The 22,115-nt window shown below is 41.8% G+C and overlaps 1 protein-coding gene across 11 annotated transcripts in view; it reads left to right on the forward strand.

Moving 5' to 3' along the window:
- Positions 1–22,115, forward strand: part of ATXN2 (ataxin 2) — a 1,121,476-nt gene that overhangs the window by 279,729 nt on the left and 819,632 nt on the right. For all 11 annotated transcript variants that reach the window (XM_069214846.1, XM_069214840.1, XM_069214837.1 and 8 more), the window contains exon 8: positions 11,711–11,902. In XM_069214846.1, the coding sequence (XP_069070947.1) occupies positions 11,711–11,902 (192 nt within the window). The remainder of the gene's footprint in view (positions 1–11,710; positions 11,903–22,115) is intronic.

Below are 22,115 nucleotides of genomic sequence, written 5' to 3' on the forward strand. Positions count from 1 at the left end.
CAGGGTATAACCCTGGTGGTTCAACACCTGGCAGGTTCTCTGAATGCCAGGGCAGATGAAATCAGCCTTCGATGCCTAGTGGATCACAAATGGTATCTCCATCCGAAGGTGGTGCAAGGACTCCTTCAGCAGTGGGAGGAACCTTGGTTACATCTGTTCTCAGCAGAGAATGCGCAATGTCAGCAGTATTGCGCGTTGGAGTTTCCAAGGTGGCAATAGCTCTGTGACGCTTTTCGGCGCAAGTGGAATTCAGACCTCCTATACGCATTTCCACCCATACCATTCCTGCCCAGAGTTCTCAAGAAGATCAAGAACGACCATGCCCAAGTCATTTTAGTGGCTCCGGATTGGGCAAGGAGAGGCCGGTATCCTGAGCTACTAAAAATAAGCATCAGTCTTCCGATCAGACTGCCACTTCGAGAAGATCTTCTGTTGCAGCAGCAGAGGAGGGTTCTCCACCCGAGCCTATCAACTTTGCACTTCATGCGTGGAGATTGAGCGGCGACAGTTGTTGGCTTTTGACCTTCCTTATGAAGTCTGTAAAGTTATTTTGGCAGTCAGGCGTCACTCCACTAAAACGGTATACGCCTGCCATTGGAAACTTTGTATATTATTGTACAGAAAGGTCTATTGACATTCTTCTTTTCATTCTGTCTCTAGCCTAGTAGTGTTCTTCCTTAGGGACTCTAAAGGGCTATCTTTCTGCCTTATTGGCATTTCTTCGGCCTGACCAGCCTTCCTTGTTCAAATCTCCCATTGTAAATAGATTCCTCAAAGAGCTTGTACGTTTGTTCCCCCTAGGCTCTGTATTATGCCTCAATGGGACTTAAATCTTGCCCTCACATTTCTCGTGTGCTCCCTTCGAGCCTTTACATAACGGTCCCTTCTGGCTGCTCACCATCAAGACAGCCTTCTTAGTGGCAATAACATCTGCCAGGAGGGTGATTGAGGTGCAAGCCTGGTCATCAAGGCCACCTTATCTCACTATCCATCCGGATAAAGTGGTTCTCAGAATTCGTGCCTCTTTTCTCCCCAATGTAGTGACCCCATTCCATCTGGGTCAGAACATCCCCCTGCCCACCACCTTTGCTCCACCTCATCCCTGTTAAGAAGAGGAGCGACTCCACTGACTGGATCCAAAAAGAACATTGTTGTTCTACCTTGACCACACAAAAGAGTTCCGGCTGGATGATGAACTCTTTGTGGGGTACGTTGGAGCAAAGAAGGGTCGGGCAGTGCAGAAGCGAACCATTTCGCACTGGGTCATTCTCTGCATTAAGATTTGCCACGCACTGGCCAGGAAGCAGCCTCTGGAGGGCTTGCGGGCTCATTCTACCAGGGGCAAAGCTGCTATCACTGCGCTAGCTTGAGGCATACCAGTCCTGGAGATCTGTCAGCCGGTCACGTGGGTGTCCTTGCACACATTTGCGAAACATTACTGTCTGGACAGTCAGGTCCGAAGGGATGGGTACTTTGCCCGCTCAGTCCTGCAGGATTTTTTTTTTGTGTAACATGTGGTATCCGCAGCGAATCCACAGCTAGAAGTCTCTATCAGATGAACAAGTTACTTACCTTCGGTAACGCATTATCTGGTAGAAACTCTATCTAGCTGCAGATTCCTTACTCCCACCCATGCCTCCCTGCCCTGCAGATATTAGGGTTTATCCCTTCTCATGGCCCTAGTTTTGCACAGACAAATGTTGGTTCTATCCATGACACTGCGCTTCTGGCATGGTAATTGTGTGGATAAAAGAACTGACATATACGTGCCGAGGTGGCATCTGTATAGACGACCCGTATGTCACAGATGGCTCCAACGATTCTGTCGAAGCCACGTGGATCCCAACGACACATCGGAACCGAACAACGCCACCCGACGGCGCACGTAGGGTATTGCGCAGCAAAAAGATTCCGGATTCGAAGATGACGCCATGGAATTCAAAGGTAAGAAATCTAAAGCTAGTCTCTACCAGATCATGCGTTACCGAAGCTAATTAACTTCTTTTCTTTGTACATTAGTAGTAAAGTAATATTTATTTAGATATATTATTAGATATAAAGGGTATACATGTATAAGGAACATGATAAACCTATATTAAATTGTATTTTATAAAGTTCCATATGTGCAAGCTTCTTTTTATATATTTTCTTTGTATTCCTCAATAGTTCATTATTGAAGCACTTAGATACAATTGTTATAATTTTGACATATTATGATAGATAAAATAGAGACCCCTACACATCTAATCAAATAACTTATGAAAACTATGCAGTGACCTATATATACGTTAAGTATAAAATAAAGTATCAATATATATATTTTAATCATAAGTAATATGTACATTTGTAAACCTGACCTAAAGAATATATATATATATAGTTTTAAACTACAAGTAGTATACATATTTGTACAAAGAAATGCAAAAATTTCCTTCATACATATAATCAAATTATATATATTTACATTCACAGGCACATGCTGTACATTTGTGTTTCAGTGTGGTTGTCATGTAGGAAAGAGCCAACGTTTGTAGTCTTCTGAAAATAATATCGTTAACTGTGGCTTCATTGTTTGGGGGGAATGAATTCCATAGTTTTGCTGCTTAAACAGAGAAAGATGCAGCACCTGTTTCCTTATTGTTGTATGGTGAGATTTTGAGGCGAGGTGCTAATCTTGAGCGGAGGCTTCTTTGTTGTATGTATTTTGTGAATTTTATTCCCGATTTAAAAAAAAAAAAAAAAAAGTGTTACCGTCCCTGTATTGCTTTGTCAGTGATCCAAAGAAGCTTGGAGGTGGATCTTCTGGCAACCGGTAAACAATGTAGCGGTCTCAAGGCAGGGAAGATTTGGGATTGTGGCTTTACATCTTAGTCCCTGGTAATTCCAAGGTTTCCTACTTAGACACTTTAAGAGGTGGTCCCAGTACGTCAGGTCAGGCGCGGAGTGTGATCATCATTTTTCTATTTGCCAATTGTGAGTATTTCACTTTTTGAAGTGTTCACTTTGAGGTGGCTCCATGCCATCCACTGATCAACTGCTCTGAGGCAACTGAAGATTTTTGAGTTTCCAATTACTTTGGGGCTTTCCAGTTGAAGACATAATTGTGTCTCATCTGCTTAGTCATAGCATGTGAGTTGAAATTCATTGATCATTGCCAGTAATGACTTAACGTAGATGTTGTAAAGCAGGGGTACACTTTTCCTAAGGTAGGCCCTAGTAGAGGCTAGGGCAGGGTGCATTGTAATGAAACGGTTGGACATGTACTTTTAAGTTTTACACGTCCTGGTAGTAAAAAAAAAACTCTTACATTTGTTTTTTACTAATGTGGGGACCAACTGTCTCATAGAATAACATTGGGTTTCCTAATTACATTTAAAAATGCTAATATTTGATTGGCAACAAATAATCATTTCGTGTTTGGTATCTCTGAAATTGTAATTAAAAATCCTCTTAAATGGTAACATCAGATTTTAAAATTCTGTTTAGAAAATGTCACCTTTGTAAAGTTGCCATTTTCCTGCGCAATTTAGTTCCTACAACCTCCCCTGGGTCACATGAATGGGTGTAACTGACAGACTTTATGAATTCCTTCCAAACATTCATACAATAGAAGGGTTAGGTGTGCTGGAATGCGCTGTCTGCTGGCAGAATTGGGGAGGGGCAAGCTGTGCACAGCCCCACTTGCAACTGAATAAGCTGTGTTCTGTCTTTACACAAATGATTTGCCATCTCCACATTATCTCTGCAGTCACCTTGCAGCCAAGGCAGGGTAGTAAGGAAATTCCAAGCAAAGTGAAACCTCTTTAAACTTCTCTCAGCTTCAAAGAAGGCACCTGGTATAAAAATAAGGTCCTCAGACCCACTCTTCAGTTAACTTTCCACACCTGCAAAAGGAGTTTGAGGACTGCCTGCTGCTGTGGCTTCTGTGTTCTCCGCAAGACTTCTTTGCTGCACCTGAAAGGACTGCTTTGCTGTTTTAAGCCTACCTTGAATCCTCAGAGGCCAGCCCTGCTGTTAGAGCCCTGCTTCTTCACCTGAACCGAGGACTACCAGTGTGACTCCAGATGATAGTTTGCTGGTATCCTTTTCAGAGCCAAAGGGAATAACAGGATCCACCCATTTTCATCTTGCACCGGGACCCAGCCTGAGTGAGTCCTAAACCCCCAAAGGGTGCCCCTCCACTCCTGGATCCTTATTGGTGGTGCTAAATGTGCCTAAACAGCCAAAATCTGAAGCTTGGGGCTTAGGAAATCTTTTCACTAAATACTTCTCTAACTGAGAAAGGACTGGGCCCAGCCTGCTCATCGATTTGTCTGAGGTGCATCACCGGTTGGTCTGACTTCACAGCTGCTCCCGCTGTGTTCTTCTCCAGCAGCAAATCGTGGTCTGTGGTCTTTTGCCAAAGGTTTATCCGGCCTCCTGGAACTCTCGTCAGCTAAAGCTTCCTGGCTCGCCCCACTGGAGATTTTCGACTTCCATAAAAGTGACTAACTCTGAATGTTGAAATCTTCACCGTAACTTCGTACAGCAGCTCCCCGACGACAGTGCTCCCTTCTCAAACACCACCTGCAACCTTTCTCCGCTGAACTTTACCTTCTCAAAATGTTTTCAACAAAATTTCTTTCAAGTCCAAATGTGTAAGCGCTGGTGGGGCCCAATCCACATCTTGTATCCAACTCAGACTCCATCGCAGTCAGCCATATTTCTCCACTTCTACTTGGTCTCCCATGACTGGATGTCTGCGGTTGCCACTTTTATCTTTTAGGCGCTAGCCTTTACTAAAAACTTTAAAACAAATCAGAACTCTGATTCTACTGATTGGAATTTGGACATTTGGTGTCAAATAATTTATTAAGATAAACTACATTTTTCTAAATTTGTATCAGATTTTTCTTATGTTGTGTTTTCACTTTATTACTGTTTGTTTTCCCACTAGAATACTTTACACATTGCCTCTAATTTAAGCGTGACTGTTTTAGTGCCAACCTACCCAGGGTTAAGATCTGGGTAATTTAGTGTCTTTCTGTGGATCAAGCTGCCAGGGATTGTGACTGTTGCTTGACCAGAGCTCACACCCCAGTCAACCAGATACCCTATATATCACAGTTATCAATGTTGTCAGTCACCGCTGCTTAAGGAAAAATCCTCCACAGATTAGTGCAATGCATTGTTAAATGTAGGTCACTGAATAAGTATAGCTTAGTAAATGTTTTAAATTGATGCAGCAGGCCAAAAACCGAATACACAAGTTAAACAACGGCAAAGTGTGAACAGGATACCTACCCTATATCACAAGAGATGATCTTCTGTCAAGGGCCAGTAACTTTTACCTGGAGGCTGAGCCAAATGTTGTAATGTTTATTTATATACGAAAAACAGAAAGGGAGCACCCTGCCTCACACTCCAGCATGCGGTCAGCCTTAATGCATCATGGTAAATGCAGTCAAAGTTAGTTTTTTATCCATGAAGTAAACTGTAGTTTTCCAGCTTAGGAGTTGCAGCAAGTGTTGTAAATCTCTGGACACGTGTTTCTGGGTTCTGCCCTTCATCAGCAGAGAGCAGCTTTGTCTGTGGGGTTGCTGGGTTCTTTTTTGGCTATTTGGGGTAGTTTGCGTTTAGGGCTCCATAACTTTTTTCCACACAAGGCATCCACGCCAAATTTACGTCTTTTTTTTTTTTTTTTGCAACCTCCTCAGGATTGTAAAGGTACCCATGGTTTGTGGTTTCTCCTGGAGAGGACTGAGAAAATAGGCAAAATATAGCAATATTCTGAGTTTTTTTAGAAAAATAGAAAAAGGTGCTCTAGATAAGTGTCTGTGTTTTCCCCTTAAAAATGGCATCCACTAACGGGTTGCTGTACTAAGGTCCCCATCTTCCCAGCTTTCAGAAACATGCAGTTTTGGCATTTTTCTAAGAGGTAGCTTATTTTCCTTATTTTTGTGCTCTCAGCCCACTTCCAGTTTGTGATGGAAACCAATGTGATACCCATCGTTGATCCTGAAAAGCTATATATTTCCGAAAAGTAGACAAAAATCCGAATTCAGCAAGGGGGGTCATATGTATAGATCCCTCGAGGATTTCTCAAGGAAGATAACTGTTGAAATAAATAAATATTTAAAATTAGTAGGAAAAAATGGGCATTTGTGACATTTTGATCTGTAATTTTTTGTTATGATAACCGATTGACAAAAACAATATACTATTAAGTCCACTAGGCCCTTCTGATTGCAGGGATGTATTGGGTTTGTAGGTTCTTCAAGAACCCAGAGTACCAAGAGCGAACAACTGAGCTGCGCCGTACAGTGGTTTTTCATTGAGTACTGAGTATAGACCAGTTCTTATAGTGAAATAGGCAGAGTGAAAAATGGGTATCAAGGAAACTTATGTATTTCTGAAATGGGCACAAGATATGGAGTTTAGGAACAGAGGTTAATTCTACATCTCTGAATTTATGGGTACCCCTACTAGGGTATGATTTGGAGGGTATTTTTCAAAATGTCATCTTTCTTATAGACTTGCTCACATTTGAACGTCACAGATGCAGCAAAATCCAATAGGTAATGACAAATGTTCTACTATTCTGTGCTCCCACAAGGCTCCTGATAAAAATGGTACTTCACTTCTGTGGATAGGCCTAGTGCCCGTGACAGGAAACTGCCCAAAACTCAACATGGACACAGCCCAGTTTTCCACCTCAAAACTGACCCTTTTTTTCCAATGTGGGTATTTTGAGATTTTGGACCCTTCTCAGTTGGCACATACTGAAACCTTGCCAACCTGTAAATGTTTTTAAACTAGACACCTCAGGTTATCTAGGGTGAGCTAACTTACGCAGCTCTCACCACGTTTTTTCAGCCCAATCCCTTGCAAACCTCAAACTTTGACTAAAAAGACATGTTTTCCTCACATTTTTGTGATGAAAAGTTCTGGAATCTGCGTAGAGCCCAAACTTCCTTCCACCAGTTGTGTTGGTAGACCTAGTCCCTGCGACAGGAAACGGCCAAAAACACAACATGAACACATCGCATTTTTCCACCAGATCTGAACCACCCTTTTATACAATGTGGGTAGCTCGAGATTTTGGACCTAAGCTCAGCCGGCACCTAGGCAGCCTGTACATTTTCGAAAACTAGACATTAAAATCATCTATCACAAAACGACCTGGTTTTGCAAGGGAGGCACGTGTGTTTTTGGTTCTGGGCTCGGCGGCCCTCTAGGTAATCCTAAAAAACCCAGACATATCTGAAAAGCTAGACACCCAGGGGAGTCCAGGGAGGTGTGGCTTGTGTGGATCCCTCAACGTTTATTTTCTTACCCAGAGTCTCCTGCAAACCTCAAATTTAGCCAAAAAGTCAAATTGTTTATATTTTTCTCAAATGTTTGTGTGGGATCACCCAGCTGGCACAGATTTCTTACCACTCCGCGTTCCCCCAGGTCTCGCAATAACAAATATTACCTCGCTCATGTGAGTGGGCCCAAGTGCCTGCGATAGGGGAGGGCTCAAAATGTAATGTGGTGATAAAAACTATGGTAGGTGTACTAATTAGTCCATGTAGGACCAAGGCATTTCTGAAAAGTAGACATGGCGGGGGGAGAATCCTGTGTTTTACACCAGAGGATTCTTTCAAGCCCTCCATCGGGCTGGCAGGCACCAAGGGAGGGTGTGTGTGTGTGTGTGTGACAATAATTGACCATGAAATGTAACCAATAGGGTTATGGAATGTTATTTCCGAAGTAAACTACTGTGATTGATTGTCAACATATCTTTTTTTCCTCATTTTAAAAAGCTTTTACAAAAGCATTCATACAGTCATTTGATATAAAGTGACGAGAAATTTATCACAAACCTTTTGTTTTTTAAAGCAAAATAAAGGAAATGCAGGGCAATCCCCAGGATATATAGGCCGCACATCTCGAGCATCTGAAACTGTGCTTTTAAGGGCTCCACCTTTGCTCCAGTGTTTTATCATGCACCAGAGCTAACAACGGAGTCAGTTAATTTTTCTAACTCCTGTCAGCATGATCCAGGAGCTCTGAGCTTGTCCTTTTTTGGCTTATTTCCCTAAAACCCCTTTTAAACCATGGACTAACCAGCTTCACTCAATGCACCCTAGGACTGAGAGGTTTTTCATAATTTTCAGATAGGAATTCACTATTTTTTCTAATCACAATCAATACCTTCACGTTTTGTGAAGTGCCCTAACTAGAAAAACGCCTACTAAAGTACACAAACATTGATGGGTGGAATGCTTGGATGAATCTCACTCACTGGGCATTACTCGGGTCCTCATCCCAGCCCATTGTTAATATGCACACCATGTTACCTCGGTTTGGCCCCAGCCAGAACGTTGGGTTGAGATGCTACCCCGAGTGTTTGTCAGTGGTTAGACAAATTGCAATCATTCCTCCCATCACCATTTGTGTGGAAGAAATCTCAGTCAGACCCTCATAACTCCTGAATCATACATCTTGCTGAGGAGCATCATCCTGAAGACTGTTTACTTTGTAAATTAAATAAATAAATCATAGGAACCCTGAAAGATGGGCAGGGGATCAGTCTGCTTGGTCTCCAGGACAGAATTCTGGATTTAACCACTTCATCAAGGCTTGTTTTGTGAGGAAGTCTCTGATGCTAAGGCCATTTGGAAATGGCTGCTGGGAAGGAAGCTAATGAATATGGTGATCCATCTGCCAGGCACTCAGGATACAGAAGCAGATAACCCCAAGGTGTTTGGTGCAAGAAAATCACTACTAATCCATAGCAGTAAGGTACTGCAAAACATCTTTAAATGCTGGGGTTATCGTCAGATTGATCTTTTTACTGACTCAAACAACACAAATGTTCAAACTTAGCATCGAAATGCTACCAACAAGGAACCATGGAGAATGACATTTTCATGAACTGGTCAGGAAAAGTTCTCCACACTTTTCTTACCAACTCACTGATTCCAACAGTCTTAATGATTTTTTTTTAAATATGCCTATTTAATTTTCATATACAGATTGTCACCAAACAAAAACTTGACAGTTATCTCCATAACATAAGTAACTCATCGATAATCAATTGTACATGGATCTGACATTCAGCATCACATTTATTGACTGTGCCTGAACATACCAAGTAGCGGCAGCTAGTGCGCCCCGCTGAAGTTCAGGTACCTTTGGGGGTCGTGAAAGAGAATCAGACATAATAATAACAATACAACCTCAACCGAAAACTTGAGTAGAGGGAGCAACAGCACTGTCCAAGAGGATCATATCACAATACCACAGGAGTTATAACAGGATGAGGAGGGTGATGGGAAGGGTGGGGGACCCACTGGAACCACCCATGACTGGGCACTCAGCTCTATCCCTAGGGTGGGCCCGCAGCGACTGGGGCACCCTGTCTGTCCTGTAGCTTGAGCACATATGTATCCCACAGCATGCCAGCGCTGCCTCGCGGCTAAACATCCAGCAGCCTTGATGAAATTCTACATTCCAAAACAAGAATGATTATGGTAGCCCTGGAATAGTGCCAGTAGTGGTGGTTTCAGGTTTTCTTAATCTTTCAGGAATATCACACAAGAGGCTGGTGTGCAAACAGTATCTTATAGACCAGCTTGGAGGGAAGATCCTACACCCGAACCTACCTTTGATTTGATTTAGTGGTTTGGTTCCTTAATTCTTGCAGTACGGACATATAGATCTTCAGCATGAATCTCTTAAAATGAAGAAGAGATTCTGCATCTGGTGTATTCAGAATAACCTTAACCCCGTTTCAGACCAAAAGGAAGTAGTTATTCCATATATTTTGCACCAGGCAATATCTGGCCTTTCTTTTCCTTTATAAAAACTCATCTTGCTGCAATTACTGCATAGAGGAAATTTCCTTCACATACCTCTTTCTTCAAGGTAGCTGTAGTCAACGATTTCTGGGAAGGAATTGAAGTTTTCCCTTTCATTTGGCACCCCAGCTCCACCATGGGAATTATAGTGCTTTCTAAACTAATGGGTACTTTCTTTGAATCTATAAACAAAGTGATGTGGCAACATTTATCATGAAAAACAGCTTCTACTGTAGCCATTACGTCTTATGCCCAAAGGTAGTGTCAGATATTTCCATGTAAATCAGACCATATCCATTCAGTCTGGCAGTGGAAGATCTTAATATATTGGATGTCAATAGAGTATTACAATTTTATCTTGATAAGACAAGAGATCAGACAGTCTGATCACCTATTTGTAAACTGCGGTCTTCTTAGGACATGCCTCTCTAATTCAAAACAATCCTATTCCAGGTGGATTGTCTCTCAAATTATTTTATTTTATCAATTAGCAAATAAATCTCCACTAAGTAAACCGAAAGCTCATTTAGCTAGGGGAAAAGCAGCAATTGTCTTTTTTAAGAAACATTCTTATTTCAGAAATAATCAAAGCTGCATCATAGTTATTAATATATAACTTTTCTGTGTGGTTTCAGAATCGAGAGCTGGTGCCCAAGTAGGCCAGGCTTCTTTAAAGAATCTTTTTGCATAATGTAGAGGCTCTTTAGCTTAAATTCTCGACTGCTGTTTTCTTCAGTGGCATAAGCTTGCTATTTTTTTGACTGCTTATGACTGTTGTTGAGGATTCCTGGGAAGAGAAGGATACATTTCTTGCCTGTAATCCTAGTTCTCTTTCATGGGAATGCTCATCAAAGGCAAGGCAAGCTTCCCACCTCCCCAAACAAGAGATAAAGGCAGGGATTCATTTCTAAGCGCATGACCTTGACATACTTAAAAACTAAGTGACCTATCACTTCTGATTAATGATGGGACATTGGAGCCAGGGTGAAGCCCTTAAGGCATAGCGTCAGTTTTTATGCTCTAGCTAAGCAACCTTTGTACTAGCATTGCCCTGCATTCCCTTTCTTTTTCTTTCTTTCTTTTTTTTTTTTTTTATTAAAAAAGAGGTGTGCTACAGGGATTTGTAGTCAATTTACATCTGGTGACTGTATTAATACAATTGGAAATTATTTTAAAGTAAAGCATACGCTAAATTTGATATTTTCCTAGGTCCTTTCTTAGGCTTACCTGAACTTGTGCTCATATAAATATATATATGTTTTACAAGATTACACGTAGGCAGGGCAATTGAGTGCTTAGGACTTTGATTCCCCTGGAAGAGAACTAGGATTACATGTATAAAACGTTACCTTTTTTTCTTCCATAATTTATCATTTTTCATGGAATGTTCATAACTGTTTGTCTTGGACGGAGTGTGGTACTTGTGTGCAACCATCTTTTGTAGAAATTTTGATGGTGAATGTTCTAAGAAAGGTCTGATGTAAACAGTTCAATTAATAGCAAGATAAATTGGACCTGGGACCCTAAGACAATTGTAAACAAAACAAAAAATAATAGATTTTTTCATGATATAAAAAAAATGCCTTGAAAGCAAATAATAATCGCCAAATGCAAGTCAGCTGGGTATGATTGCAAGCTGAAGACTTCAGTTTGTGGTGAGCTACAATCAATAACTGTTAATGTACTTCAGCTTACTAGTGTGTAGCATCCGGGAGGATTGCAAGTTGTGGTTTATTTGATTGCTACATCATGACACAATGGTACTTTAGAGGAAACTACTAACATTTACAACGAAGAATGAAATCATGTGTATATCTCATTGTCTACCGAGCTTTAAAACTTGGTGCTGGTTGTTGATTTTCAAAGATTTATTTGTTTTTTAGTGTTCCATTGGAGAGAGATAATTCAGAAGAATTTTTAAGGCGTGAAGCACGAGCAACCCAGTTAGCAGAAGAAATTGAATCTAGTGCCCAATATAAAGCTCGGGTTGCTTTGGAAAATGATGATAGATCAGAAGAAGAAAAATATACTGCTGTTCAACGAAATGAGAGAGAAGGACATGGTATGAACCCAAGGTAATTCATTTTTGTGAGTAAACCCTTTGATGAATGAAGGTGATGAAATAAGAACCTGTGTCAATAAATGTAGTTTGTGAGTTTTCCCAAAAGCCCAAGGGAAGAAAAAACTACTTTGGGTAAAATATACTGTGATGATGTAATATGTCATGCCTAGGTTAACTGCAGCAGTCATATGAAGGTACTGTATTTATAAATGACAAATATGCATTTTTCCTGTTGAATTTCGATGTCAGTCCTTTCACAACTGTAAAAGGGAACATGGCTTACAAAGGTACAGTGCTAGTAAACAGCTCTTGTGTGATATCTGCTTTATTTTACATTATTGTATCTTTTTTCCAACACTGACCCAATATCTGGTGAAGATAATACTAGTGAGTAGCATTCTTGATAATGCTCAACAAAGATGTATGACGTCTAGCTAGCAAATGCAATGAAACTTTGTTGTTTAAAAAAAAAAAAAAAAAAAAATGTTAAAAAAAAATCCTACCTGCCATAGTGATCAAGTTGAGCCTGTCGCATGAAATAGTTCAATTATGGTATGATCAGTAAAACAAAACATGGGGGGGATGTTTAATGTTCTCGCTACTGTGATTATGACTTTTCAGTTCTAGATAGGGCACAGAGGCAAGTGTATGCTTTACTCTTTTACTAGTTACACCTCGGTTTTATAATAAAAATTAGAACAAAAACCGCAATACTCATATGGCTTAAGGTAAAAACCATAAGTCATATGATAGAGAAAAAAACAATAATTAATCATTCTTTGGATCAAATGGCAGACTAAGCTGAGATCATTTTGTTCATCTCCTAACAACCTGGAAAGATATAACCCCCTCAAAGCCGCCTTTAATTCCCTGCAATAAAATAGGATGTTACTTTTGTTGTTCGGCTTGTCTATGTATCACAAGACAAATGGGTGGGAGAAAAGCAACTAGATATATGGCACCTTTAGTTCAGTATTAACATCTAGAACGACAGATGGCTTTTTTCTGTGGGTGGGGTAATCTTTGCCTTGCTGTATTTAATATAATTGATATTTCTTAATCCTGTTTGTCAGTACCAATGAAAAGCATATTCTATTTAATAATTTATTGACCATTAAGGGAGCCTCCTTTTATCACTGGGTTAAAATATGAGAGGCTAAAAGGTGATTCGGAAGAACAATCTGCCGCCATAATGATGCCTTCAAACTCTGTCCCTGTGGCAGTTGATTTAGATGCCGTTGCACCCCTCAGAGAGTGAGCTCTGAAGATGCTATAGCCAGTGCCTGTTCCACTAATAAGTCATCCAGTTCACTTAGTTAAAGATGTGGCTGATACTGGTGTAAAAGATTTCATGAAGAGTTAGTAATTGGCCAGTTTGAAAAGTTCCCACCTCTGTTGTGTGATCCTTTTATGCTCTAAGATACAATACAGCTTACCGTCTAGGTTTGCCAGTGCAGAGACTTCAGAAACTGTCTTTTAGGAATTACACAAAGTAACCTAGCTAGCTTGACTGATAACTGTTCCCTACACAAGTCTTTGTTTGCTATCCAGTTCTTTAAAAAAACATAAAGCTATATTTGCATGTCATATTCAGTATCTAGGAAAAGACATTTGATACCTTCTGGAAAGTTTACATACTAGTGGTTGTTCTTCAACTGGTTTGTTGGGTACCTGAAGTTGCTTCGCGTCAAGTAGCAGATCTTTAAAAAGTTTGATTCTAGCATGCTAGGTCCTCTTCTGCAAAGCTAGAATGTGGCTATCCCCAGTCAGACATTGCAAAGGAAGTCCTTAAAGCTCCAGGTAGGTAATATGGACATGTAGTTCTTTGTCTGACCACCTTCCATCAGTAGAGACATTGCTGCATCTGATTTTTCCACCTAGGGTGCTGGTGTGAAGTTCTAAGACTGACTGCCTTTCCACTCCTCAGTGCGGTCTAAAGTTACCCGGTCTCTTATCTGGTGTATTTTGTGGGTGCTATTGATTTGGAATATGTTTGGTCCTTTAAGATACAGGATCTTCACTCATTGAAGAACCCTACTATGCAAAGATCCTGGGAATACTGCCAGAATTAAAGACACCAGAAGACCCACAGATAACCAAGAGCCTTGATGACTTGTATATTGAAACAAAACTCTCGTCAGTTCCTCTTTTTTTTTTTTTAGGTTTCACTTATGACAGCTCATGTGCTCTCGCTTATGAGAGATATTGTATACAACAGTCGGGCTTGCAACCAAATACTAAGTACTGATTGCGTCAGCTTCATTACTGTGCTCTTGCTGATCTCGCTGTGATTGAGGCACTACTTTTTTCTTCTTCCCTGTGGTCTTTGTTGAACTTCTTGTTATTTGTAGCTATTTTTTGCTATGCCATACACAGTTCTGATGAGTTTTTTTCTCCTTTGAAATGGATGTTTATTGTGACAACAGATGTCATCTGCTTCTAAATGTATTTTCACTAAAGCATGGACTTTGATCCAGTTGCTTTTTTCATGTGATATGTTTTGCCAACTCATATTTTTTTCTTTTGGTGTTGTGGCAAGACCTAACCAGCATTGGCAAAGCTGCTAGGTTTTGCCATTGAAACTATTGGTTCTGCCATTAGCTTTTGCTTATGCTGTCTGTACAGCATAGGCATTTCTAACTTTGGCAATGATTTGCAGCCATGCTGTATAGCAGCATGTCTATAATAATATTGAACAAGCATTTGCAATGCAGTGGGTCTCTCCTTTGCTTGAGTTAGATCTATTAGTGTTGTAAATTCCTAACTGGACTTTTCTTGCCATATAAATTGCAGATTAAAGTAAAACAGTTGACATAAGCAAGCTGATTGAAAAAACACCACAGCTGCCATGACCATGAGCACAAAGGAGAGACACAAAAAAAAAAGTTTGCTCGCAGTCAAACGTATCGGCAAATGTGCAATTATCCATGTAACAGGTTGTTTGGCTAAGGCGGTAACAAAACTGCCCCAAGGAGGGACAGGCGTTAAGCATTTACCAATGACAGCAAATGATTTTCGAAAGGCAAGCCGATGAACAAGTGATAGTGATGGGAATGCGGTGGGCTTCGTTAAAAGCCCACACATACATTACAACGAAACCATGCTCCAGGTGAAAAAATAAACACAAAAGGAAGTAACGCGTTGGAACAGAAGCAAGCAGCCGAGAGCAATGACAAAGCCAGCCAGTGTTCTGCAGTAGACTGACTCTAGGTTTTTTGGTACACATAGTCTTTTGACAACAGACAGCTGTCCATTATTCACAGACATAAAATTAAGAAGTAAAGCTTCTGGCAGGCTGGTGATGTGAAGGTCTGTGTGGCCTTATTGAGGAATGCAACTGTGTAGTGAAGTAATGAAAGATGTCAAAAGCAACTCCTCAAACACTGCTTGAACATCATCCAGGATTGAATGGTCAGTGCATACCTGAAGCTCAATTCAGTCGTCATCTTTTCTGTTATTTTCCTAGATCAACAAACAAGATATAGGACAAACTGGGTTCAGTGACATGAACCTTAAATGACTTGGAACCGCACCATTCTCCAAAACACAGGCCACTTCGATTTGTCCTAAACACCAACCCTCACCCTCGAGGAGCACATTGGCAAAAAACACAAAAATGGCCTGATACCAACTCTCTTAAAGTCAAACCGGTTCTTACAGAAAACGACTTCAGAACAGCTATTCACGCCCCAAAAGTCTTTAATCTGGATGGTGGTAATGCCTTGGTCTATGACCTTATCATACTACACACTGGTACCTTTTGGGGACATTCCACATGCCACATCCCTGAATAAATATGTTCACATCACCCTTCCTCCTGGTGGAACTCTGTTGGCTCCCCTTGTCAGCGGTGCCTATCTTCAAAACCAGCTGGATCATTTTCAAACCCATCAAGACTACCATGCCCGCTTGTGTAGCAGACATGCTTACCATCCCTGGTGGTTCTTGATATTGCAGACTAAGAAGTGTTAAAAAAGAGAAAATGCAAGGCATTATGGCTTTTCTGACCATGCACCCCGATCTGGAACAAACTCTGTGTCCCTCAAGCCCGCCCCAGTGCTTCTCCAATTTAGAAAAAAACTGAAGATTTAGCTTTTTGAACAACACTACATCATACTGCATTAACCATCCATGCACAACCTGGCTTCCTCTCCTATTACTTGTTGACTGTATGCTAGCCTTTGACCGTGTAGATCTCTCTGCTGCCTTTTGGCTAGGAATGTGCTATATAAATGTGTGTGTGTGTGTGTGTGTGTCATGGGATCGAGTTACAGTGCACATGGACATCGACTCCATTGTTAAATTGTTTTCTTTCCGCTGTTGGGTTTTGGGCGGGTTTCCTCTGGCTCAGAGAGATCGATTCGGAAAACTGCAGGATACCTACTTGTTCGTCGGTGTTTTCGATTGCGTTTCCCCTCTAGCATCGAACTGGTAGTACTTCCGGAACCTTCATCTCGCCCTTCGGGGGCGCACGCGCCCAACTTGGGCCTGTTTGGGACTTCTGCGTGGAAAGCCTGATGGATCGGACTCCATTCCCATTCTGCCCTCAGTGCCATGCGAAGTACCCATATACAGACCTGGTTTGTAATTTGTGCCTTTCTCCAGACCATTGGGAGGAAGATTGCAAGGCCTGTCGATCGTTTCGATCAAAGAAGACCCTGAGAGATTGCAGAGCCCGAAGACTGGAAATGGCGTCGAAAAGCACCGAACATCTCAACGTCATGGAGGAAGAGCAGGCGCAGACGGCAGTCTCCATCGGAGAAACTGATTCCGAACAAGAATCGGACGAAGATAGAACCATCACAGATGGCCAGCATGTGAGTATATCTGCCCCTACATAAAAAATATCCAAAGGCCTTGGGTACACCACTACCGGAAGGCATGGTCTGGCCTGAAAAAAGACTGCTGGCGACCGACCTTCGGGGTCGGTCCTGAAAAAGGCCACTCCTCCGTCCACCTCTGAGTCGAGTAAATCAGCCAAAGCTGCCACTTCAGACTCCACTAAAAGGCCTCATTCCTCGGAGTCGAAAATTCGGCACTCTGTTTCGGAGCCGGAACAACCAATAACTTTTTCGGGACTGAAAAAGATTCACATTTCGGAGCCGAAAAAATCCTCATACACAGAGGAACAGGGACTTTCGAGAAAATAAAAGCAAATCTCAAAGCCCATGCTGGAATCTCATAAAGCTTCTGAAGAAGAGACTGAGATTGAGCCAATGTTAGAGCTTATGGATGAAAGACAATCGAGAATCCATATACATAGGGAGACTGGGAGACTGGACAAGACATCACTGCACCTCCTTTAACAACAAAAAGAAAGCTGGCTTTTCAAGAGGAGTTAGACTATGTTCAACCACCAGCAAAACTGTAGAAACAAAAGGAGAATCAGCAACTCTCCCTACTTCTCCTCACTCTCCACAGCTTTTTTTTTTCACCTCAAAATAGTCCACCACCATTCCCTTCTCCTACACATTCATAGTATTCACATGGAGATACAGTAGACCCATGGGATCTTTATGACCCTGATACTATTCCGGACAATGAGCCAGACCTCTACCCATCTAAACCTTCTCCAGAAGACACCACTTTCTACACTCCTCAAGTAATATCTAGGGGAGCAGCTTATCATGGAGTGCTTATGCATTCTGAACCCCTGGAAGAAGACTTTCCATTTAACACACGGTATTCCACTCATTCCAGGTCTCCCAATGTTGCCTGGAATGATTAAACATGCAGACCAATTTTGTAATGAGCCTGTCAAAGCTAGAGTCATCACCCCTAGAATTGATAAAAATATATAAGATTACTCCTACCGACCCAGACTATATCACACATCAGGTCCCTCCAGACTCACTGGTAGAGCAAACAGCCAGTCATCAGGAGACACACCTCCTCCAGATAAAGAAAGTAGGAAATTTGATGCAGCTGAAAAAAGAGTTGCCACACAAGTGGCTAACCAATGGAGTATTGCCAATTCCTAGGCACTTCTAGCCAGATATGACAGGGCCCGTTGGGACGAGATGCAAGATCTTATACAGCACCTCCCAAAGGAGCATCAAAAGAGAGCACCACATGTGGAAGAGGGGCAAGCTATAAGCAATAATCAGATAAGGTCTGCCCTCGATGTTGCTGATATTGCCGCAAGAAGTGTCAATACTGGCATCACAATTAGGAGGCATGCATGGCTATGCTCCTCTGGTTTTAAACCAGAAATTCAACAGGCAATACTTAATATGCCTTTTGACAAGAAACATCTATTCGGCCCAGAAGTAGACACCACTATTGAAAAACTGAGAAAAGACATTATACCCCACACCATTTAGAGGCTCTCTTTGCAGACCCCAGTTTAGAGGAGGTTTTAAGCCACAGTCCTCTGATGCTTCCACCTCCAAAACAAAGCAGGGACAACAAACCCAATATCAAAGAGGGAGGTTTAGAGGGTCCTATAGAGGACAATATTTCAGGAGCAGAGGTAAATTCCAAACCTCAAAGCAAACCACTACACCACCTAAACAGTGACTTCCTTCCCACCCTCCCACTCCACACTTCTCCTGTGGGCGGAAGACTGCAACAATTCCACTCTCATTGGCAAAATATCACCACAGACAATTGGGTATTATCAATTATCCGCAGTGGCTATTGTCTAGAATTAATCTCCACCCCTTCAAACAGTCCACCACCATACCACAGGTTGTCCCCAGAGCACGGTGTTTTGTTGGAACAAGATGTACAATCTGTACTATTGAAACAAGCAATAGAATTGGTTTCACATTCTCAACAAGGAACAGGAGTATACTCACCATACTTCCTCATTCCCCAAAAAGACGGCAGCCTCAGGCCCATCTTGAACCTCAGACTTCTCAATCTATTCATCCTGTCAGAACATTTTCACATGGTAACTCTGCAAGATGTCAGTCCACTACTACAAAAACAAGTTTACATGACTGATTTAGACCTCAAAGATGATGGTCCCACATGCAAGACTAAACATGAGGCCCTTACAACAGTGCCTCTCACAACAATGGTCACAGGCACACTGTCAACTTCAAGATCTAGTGTTGATGGACCGCCAAACACATATGTCCCTTCAATGGTGTAATCACAGCAGTCTAATACAGGGGCGGTCATTCCAAGACCCTGTGCCTCAGACCATAATGACAACAGACGCATCAATGCTCGGTTGGGGAGCTCACCTCAATAATCGGACCATTCCAGGGCTAAAGATGCCTTACAGAAACAGCTTCACATAAATCACCTAGAACTATTAGCTGTATTTCTTGCTCTAAAAGCGTTTCTACCTCGTCTCAAACAGAAGACTGTTCTCATAAAAACAGACAACATCACAACCATGCATTACCTCAACAAAGAGGGCGGGACACACTCATCTCAACTGTCCCTGCTAGCTCAAACAATATGTAAATGGGCAATTCACAGTCGCATTCATCTATTAGCACAATATATTCCAGGGATAGACAATCAGCTGGCAGATCTCCTAAGCAGAAATAACCAACAAACACACGAATGGGAGATTCACTCCCCAGTACTTCAAAAGTACTTTCAAAAGTGGGGAACACCTGAGATAGATCTAGTCGCAACAAGCGAAAATGCAAAATGCCTAAACTTCGCATCCAGACACTCACATCCTCTATCCGAGAGTAATGCTCTATGGATCAATTGTTCAGGGATATTTGCTTACACTTCCCCCTCCTCTCCCACGCCTTCCTTTTCTAGTCAGCAAACTACTTCAAACATCACTCACCATGATTCGAATAGCACCAACATGGGCACGTCAGCATTGGTACACGACACTCCTAGATCTGTCTGTAGTACCCTATTCCAAACTCCCAAACAGACTGGATTTGTTAACCCAGAACAGAGGTCAAATCAGGCATCAAAATCCCAATTCTCTCAATCTAGCGATATGGCTCCTGAAGTCATACAATTTGGTTACCTAAAATTTCCATCAGAATGGAAGTAATCAAACAAGCACGTAAACCTACTACTAGACAATGCTACGCAAACAAGTGGAAAAGATTTGTTTTCTATTACCGATCTAAAAACATCGAACCACTTACAGCATCTATACAACATATTGTATGCTATTTACTTAATTTGCAGAAGTCAAATGTGGCTTTCTCATCCATCAAAATACACCTCACTGCAATATCTACATACTTACAGAATACTCAACATACTTCTCTATTCAGAGTCCCTGTTATTAAAGCCTTCATGGAAGGATTAAAACACATTATTCCACCTAGAACACCACCTGTTCCATTGTGGAATTTAAATATCGTACTTACCAGACTCATGAGACCCCCTTTTGAACCCATGCACTCTTGTCAAATTCAATATTTAACATGGAAGGTCACTTTCCTTGTAGCTATTACTTCTTTAGGAAGAGTTAGTGAAATACAAGCCTTCACAAACATAAAGTTGTACTTAGAACAAATCCAAAATTTCTACCAAAAGTAGCATCTCATTTTCACATCAACCAAACATTGGACTTGCCAGTCTTCCTTCCATAGCCAGACTCTAGCAGAAAGAGCTCTTCATTCCCTAAACTTCAAAAGAGCTCTTATGTACTATATAGACAGAACCAAAGATTTTAGAAAAACAAAACAACTTTTCGTTGCTTTCGAAGAACCACATAAAGGCAATCCTATATCAAAACAAGGTTTAGCAAGATGGATTGTTATATGCTTACAAGCATGGTACATAAAAGCAAAAAGACACCTTCTGATCACTCCTAGAGCACATTCTACAAGAAAGAAAAGTGCGTCAATGGCATTTTCAGGAAACAAACCAAAAGGTTGATATATGTAAAGCAGCGACATGGTCAACTCCTCATACATTTAGAAAACACTACTGTGTTGATGTTTTGTTCACAGCAACAAGCCACTGTAGGCCAAGCTGTCTTAAGAACACTGCTTCATACAAATTCAACTCCTACAGGCTAGCCACTGCTATTTTTGGGAGGATGTGTATCTGCAGCTACACATGCCATTGAACGGAAAATGTCACTTACACAATGTACAACTGTTCGTGGCATGTAGTGCTGCAGATTCACTTGCATCCTCCCTGAGAGCCTGTAGTTGTTTAAGTTTAACATTTGTACATATGTGTATACATTTACATTTGCATGGACATCTCTTTTGTATTCTTATACTCTATCACTCCTTCCTTCACCCTTTGACGGTAAATAATCTAACTATGGAGTCGATGCTCATGCGCACTGTAACCGAGAGTAGGAGTCACTCAATCCTGTGACTCCGAAAAGACTTCTTAGAAGAAAAACGTGTAGCACTCCGAGCCCAACACTAGATGTAGGAAGAGCTATGCATAGCATGTGAATCTGCAGCAGTACACGCCACGAACAGATGTACACTGGTAAGTGACATTTTCCATATATATGCTGTGCTCTGTTCCTGCCATCTAGTGTTGGGCTCGGAGCGTTACAAGTTGTTTTTCTTCGAAGAAGTCTTTTCGAGTCACGAAACCGAGTGACTCCTCCCTTTCGGCTCCATTGCGCATGGGCGTCGACTCCATCTTAGATTGTTTTCTTTCCGCCATCGGGTTCGGACGTGTTCCTCTTCGCTCCGTAATTCGAATCGGGAAAACTTAGAAAATCATCAAAATTCGGAGGTATGGTTTGCGTTCGGGACCGGGTTTAGTATCATCACATCGGCACAGGCAACAAGACCACTTCGGCGGCCCTTTGAGGCTTCCGCACTTAACCAAGGCCTGGTCGGCCCGACCACACCCGTCGACGAAGACTGATGGACCGGACCCCCTCCCGTTTCTGTCTGAAGTGTCACGCCAAGTATCCTTACACAGACCAGTTTCGGGTCTGTAACCTGTGTTTATCACCCGAACACAGAGAGAATACTTGTGAAGCCTGCAGAGCGTTTCGATCCAAGAAGACCCTAAGAGATCGACGTGCAAGACGGTTACAGATGGCGTCGAAGCAAACACATCATCTCGACCTCTAAGAGGAAGAAACGCGAATATCCATCCAGGGTTCGGACTCGGATGAATCCGACGGGGATCGACCACTGACGGCGGTGCAAAAAGTGAGTACACCTGCCCCGTCCCACAGCCAAGGTCAGGTCAAAAAACAAAAGACCTCGGGGACTCCACTGCCAGAAGGCCATGGATCGACCCACAGAAAAGAAGGTGACCAAGTAACATCGGCACCGAAAAAGGGCAAAATGTTGCCAAAGAGT

Source organism: Pleurodeles waltl, chromosome 11 (assembly GCF_031143425.1).
Source record: "Pleurodeles waltl isolate 20211129_DDA chromosome 11, aPleWal1.hap1.20221129, whole genome shotgun sequence".
NCBI lineage: Eukaryota > Metazoa > Chordata > Amphibia > Caudata > Salamandridae > Pleurodeles > Pleurodeles waltl.